Below are 5,671 nucleotides of genomic sequence, written 5' to 3'. Positions count from 1 at the left end.
ACCACATCCCGTTGTGGTACACCATATGGCAAAGTTTAACTGATTCTGCCAAAATTGCATCGGATTGTGGAACCAATCGTGCACCATTTTATCGCTAGTTGCCGTGACCGTGTATTTTTCAAGGATATCAGGGAATTTAACAAAAAAATTAGCACCAGAGGCACTTACTAAAATCGACTGATTTTAAACTGATTTATACTGATTTTATACTGAATTTAAACGCTGGAGAAAAGGGTGTAAAGCTTTTCATGAACTTAGGAATTACACTTGGATGGAGAGGAGATATAACAGTAATCATGACATCAGCACTGTGACAAGTAGTCTCACTACTAGCAGCATTTGTGTATGACGTCATTTGTATAACGTCATGTGTATGACGTCACAACTTTGGGTGTTCCGCCATCTTGCCGACTGAGTAAAGTATGTCCACAAAACTCTCACTGTTTGTGGTATCTTAGAACCCCAAGATTCATGTCTTTGTCTAAGACAGACATGAAGCCTTAAACATGGTGTCAGAAGTGAAAGCGGACGTCATTCATCATGTATTACAGTGAGGAGAGTCGTATGTTTGTTTTCAAACAGCATTGGATCGTCATGGGAGACGAGGAGTCGCAAGAAAATGGCGGCAACCACGTGAGTGTTGTGAGAGGACCCATACATCTCAAACCTCCAAATCAGTTGGATTTTCACTCCCCTAATCTTCAACACAGATGGAAGAAGTGGAGAGAAGAGACGGAGCTGTACCTTGATCTTTCTACGGAAGGCAAGTCTGCAGGGCCCCAAGGTAGGGAAGTGTATGAAACCTTCACCTTGGTAGAGGGTGAAAGAACATTACAACATGTTTTTGATGCGTTTTAACTGTATTGTAATCCAAAGAAATCGGAAACTGTGGAGAGGTATAAATTCTTTACCAGGAATCAGGACACTAGTGAGAGCTATTATGTATACATAACTGACCTGAAAATCCTAGCTACCACATGTAACTTTGGTACATTGAGGGAATCACTGATTAGAGACCGCATTGTCTGTGGGGTTACAGACAAGCAACTTCTTGAACGACTCTTGAGAGAGGATGGTTTGGATCTGGAGAAGTGTGTACGCTTATGTAGAGCATCAGAAATTTCTAAGGAACAATTAAAAACCTTGGACACTGCGCAAACAGTTCACACAGTTAGAGAAAAGAACTGGTCAAATAAACCAAAGAATTGGAACACTGGACATGTCGGGGAGCATCACTCACAGAAAAAGAATTATAGATTGCACAGTCAACGGGCCACTCAAGTGAAACCAGTTGTAAGTAGCAACACAATACAGTGCAGATTCTGTGGTCGAGAACTTGAGAGGAACCGAAGTGTCTGCCCTGCATTTGGAAAAACTTGCTCCAGATGTAAGCAGAAGAACCACAGTCCAGCCATGTGTCACACAATACAACCACCTCGCCACTCTAGACCACGTGTAAATATCATCCATGAAGATGAAGACTCGGATGAATATTTCACCATCAACTCACTCACTCTCACAGAGCCAGTGATAGATGTGCATCAGCTGCAAGAGGAGTCTGAATATCCCAGACAAATATTCGCATCCATGAACATTGCAGGTAAACCAGTTTCATTTCAAGTCGACACGGGAGCCACCTGCAACCTGATACCAAGTTCTCTACTACCTACTACTACAGAATTACAGCAGACATCCCAGGTGTTGAGAATGTACGACAAGACTGTCGTCAAGCCTTTAGGCAAATGCCCTGTAAAAGTAGTCAACCCCAAGGATGGAAGAAAGTACAAGGTAGACTTTATTGTCCTCAGTGACCCTTGTGCTAGGCCAATATTAGGCAGTCACGCGTCTATGAGTATGAAGTTGATAAGAGTGGATCATGAACACATTACTATGGTTGATAAAGTAATGACAGCATCCATGCACTCAATTAATATTCCTCAGAATCTAACATTGAAGGGAGTAAAAGAGGAATTCAAAGATGTCTTTACGGGAACAGGAGAGTTTGAAGGAGCATACGAGATCCGACTTGACACATCGGTGGCATCAGTCGTTCACCCTCCAAGGAAAGTGCCACTAGCACTGAAGCCGAAGCTGAAGGCTGAACTAGAGCGTCTGGTGAATCTTAAAATACTCACTCCTGTCACTGAACCAACACCTTGGGTATCTAGTCTCGTCATCGTGGAGAAACCCAATAAACTTAGGATTTGCATCGATCCAAAAGACCTAAACCGGGCAATTCTCCGCAGTCACTACCCACTACCAACTATTGAGGATATCTTACCGGACCTTGGCAAAGCTAAAGTGTTTAGCGTTGTGGACGCAAAGAATGGGTTTTGGCATGTGGCTATGGAAGACAGTAGTTCATACCTCACTACCTTCAACACCCTGTCTGGACGTTTTCGTTGGTTACGTATGCCGTTTGGTATATCCTCCGCTCCGGAGGAATTCCAGCGACGGCAAGATCAGGTCATAGAAGGGCTCAAGGGTGTACGAGGAGTTGCGGATGATATTCTCATCTATGGCGAAGGAGACTCCATTGAAGAAGCATCTGTAGATCATGATGCAAACTTCAGAGCGCTCATGGAACGCTGCAGAGCTCGCAACCTGCGGATCAACCCCAACAAGATAACATTTAAAGTACAGGAAGTTACCTTCATCGGACATCGTCCTACATCCAATGGTCTAGAGCCTGACCCAGCAAAGACCAAAGCTGTTCTCGATATGCCGAAACCAACAGATGTACAAGGTGTACTTCACTTCGTTGGATTCGTGAACTATCTAAGCAAGTTCCTCCCACATCTAAGCAGTGCCTGTGAACCGCTAAGGCAGCTGACTCTGAAGGATGTTGAGTGGCATTGGGAACAGATTCATGATGACGCCGTCTATGATATCAAGAGGCTTGTAAGCAAGTACCCTGTGCTCAAGTTCTTCGACACACAGAGTCAGGTCACGATTCAGTGTGATGCATCTATGTCAGGTTTGGGCGCAGCTCTTCTCCAAGATGGTCAACCTGTGGCCTATGCTAGTAGGCCATTGACAGACGCCGAAACCAGGTATGCCCAAATCGAGAAGGAATTGTTGGCAGTTGTATATGGAATGGAAAAGTTCCACCAATACACGTACAGAAGGCCAGTTGACGTTCAATCTGACCACAAGCCTCTTGAGACTATAGTTAGGAAGCCACTACACAGTGCACCCAAGCGTCTGCAGAGAATGTTGCTAAGACTGCAGCGCTACGACATACAGCTCGCATACAGGCCTGGGAAACAGATGCAGTTAGCGGACACATTAAGCAGAGCACCACTGCCTGAACTTGCAGATACAGGAATGGACCAGGAATTCATCAACATGATAGACTACGTCCCAATTGCTAAACCAAGAATGGAACAGATACGGGAGAAAGTCAAGTCGGACACAGATCTACAACAAGTGTATGACATCATTTGGAAGGGCTGGCCGGATCAGTTGAAAGATGTTCCTGACGCTGCAAGACCATACTTCCACTGTCGAGATGAGTTGACTGTACAAGATGGAATTATCTACCGAGGTCAAAGAGTAGTGATTCCCCGAATCCTGAGAAGAGACTTGTTAGTGCAAATTCATTCTTCACACATTGGAGCAGAAGGATGTCTCCGACGTGCAAGGGAATGTATTTACTGGCCTGGGATGAATGGGGCAGTCAAAGATTATGTCGCAAAATGTGACATCTGCCGTGGAAGTGTCAGGGAACAAGCTAAGGAACCCTTGTTGTCACACGCAGTAGCAGACCGACCATGGTCCAAAGTTGGAGCAGACCTGTTGGTTCTAGATGGCAACAACTATCTCATCACTGTAGATTACTTCTCAAACTATTGGGAAATTGATCACCTTACAGATACCAGGTCAGCCACAGTAGTGAACAAGCTAAAGGGACAGTACGCACGACATGGCATACCAGACACTTGCATATCTGACAACGGTCCACAGTTCTCAGCAGAGGAATTCAAGAAATTCGCTCATGACTGGGGATTTAATCATGTAACATCCTCTCCAGCCTACCCTCAGAGCAACGGAAAGGCAGAACAGGCAGTGAAAACTGCAAAACATTTACCGAAGAAAGCCAAACAGGCCAAGAGTGACCCTTACTTGGCCATACTGAACTTTCGTAACACACGGACACAGGGTCTTGACTCGAGTCCTGCTCAAAGGCTCATGAGCAGGCAAACACGAACATTGTTACCTATCCCTGAAAATCTGCTGATTCCGGAGACTGTTTCAGGAACTACTGAAAAGATGAGAAACCTCAAGTACAAGGCAGCTCAATACTACAACCATGGTACGAAACAGCTTCCTTTTCTTCAGAGAGGTGATAGCGTGAGAATCTCACCCAAAACAATTGGTGACAAACTGTGGCGGAAAGCAGAAGTCTTGGGACCAATCAAAGACAGACCCCGTTCCTACGAGGTCATTACAGAGGACAATCAGATCCTGAGACGAAATCGCAGACATCTGAGAAAAACATCTGAATCACCAAGTCGTGAAACACTCGAGGTAACAAGGAAATCTCCAAAGCTGACAGACATCAGCTCACCTGAGACGACAAGTGTGAACGTACCTTCCAGAGGTGTGCATCACAGTCCTGCACACACACTTGCGAAGTCACAGACAGCGGTCAGGTAGAGAGATACGCAAACCAGAATATCTCAAGGACTACACAGAATAGGACGTATCAAGTTAAAGTGTTAAAAAAAAAAATGAAAAAAAAAAATGTTAGCAGTTAAACTTAATTTAAGTGGGTCAACAAACCGACTTTCAGTCTTACGTTTGTTGTCCATTCTCAGTTAAAGTTTATGTTTCTCATTGTTATGTTGGACAGTCACCAGAGACATGAAGGTGTTCATAATCTTCCCTACTGTGCCATGATGACTCTTGAGCAAGTGAAAGTTAACAACAGTGACATACAAAGAAATGCGATATACAAGGAACAGTTGTGCCAAATATTTTGACTTTAACTTATGACTCTAGTCATCCATCAATACACCCTACATTCCATGAGAACTTTAATTTGTTTATTGAAAGGGAGATGTGACAAGTAGTCTCACTACTAGCAGCATTTGTGTATGACGTCATTTGTGTAACGTCATGTGTATGACGTCACAACTTTGGGTGTTCCGCCATCTTGCTGACTGAGTAAAGTATGTCCACCAAACTCTCACTGTTTGTGGTATCTTAGAACCCCAAGATTCATGTCTTTGTCTAAGACAGACATGAAGCCTTAAACAAGCATAGGGAGTTAAATTACCCGATTTAGTTCCCTATAATGAGTTGTGCATCCATCTTGATCAAATAAGCACGACGGATAATATTCAACTAGAAAGTCCTTCAACTCTACTCAGAGCTGTTCCAGTCAAAGATGAAAAATACAATAGCGGTAGAACGGAATCTTTCTCATCATTACAATATAAAAAATTAAAGCGGGGTATTATTTCAGACCTCAAAATTTCTGTATTAGATGTAAAACATCAACCTGTACATATAGGATACTTGAGTGTAACATTCCATATCATAAATAATGATTGATTCATCAGGCCCTGGAACACTAAGACAATGTAATACAATTGCACTTTCTGATCTCGGAGACACAGAAGGATTCGGTAAACCCGGTACCGAAGGTAAGTTATACGCTTTACAC

The 5,671-nt window shown here is 43.6% G+C and overlaps 1 protein-coding gene across 1 annotated transcript; it reads left to right on the top strand.

Moving 5' to 3' along the window:
• The first annotated feature begins 594 nt into the window (after nucleotides 1-594).
• LOC124115936 (uncharacterized protein K02A2.6-like) lies at nucleotides 595-4,659 on the top strand. The gene is made up of 2 exons (XM_046477098.2): nucleotides 595-784; nucleotides 1,040-4,659. The coding sequence occupies exons 1-2, from the start codon at nucleotides 595-597 to the stop codon at nucleotides 4,657-4,659; spliced, it is 3,810 nt and encodes a 1,269-aa protein (XP_046333054.2).
• The last annotated feature ends 1,012 nt before the right edge of the window (nucleotides 4,660-5,671 follow it).

Source organism: Haliotis rufescens, unplaced genomic scaffold (assembly GCF_023055435.1).
Source record: "Haliotis rufescens isolate VD_foot unplaced genomic scaffold, xgHalRufe1.0.p SCAF_5, whole genome shotgun sequence".
Lineage (NCBI taxonomy): Eukaryota > Metazoa > Mollusca > Gastropoda > Lepetellida > Haliotidae > Haliotis > Haliotis rufescens.
This window is presented reverse-complemented; position numbering and strand designations above follow the sequence as displayed.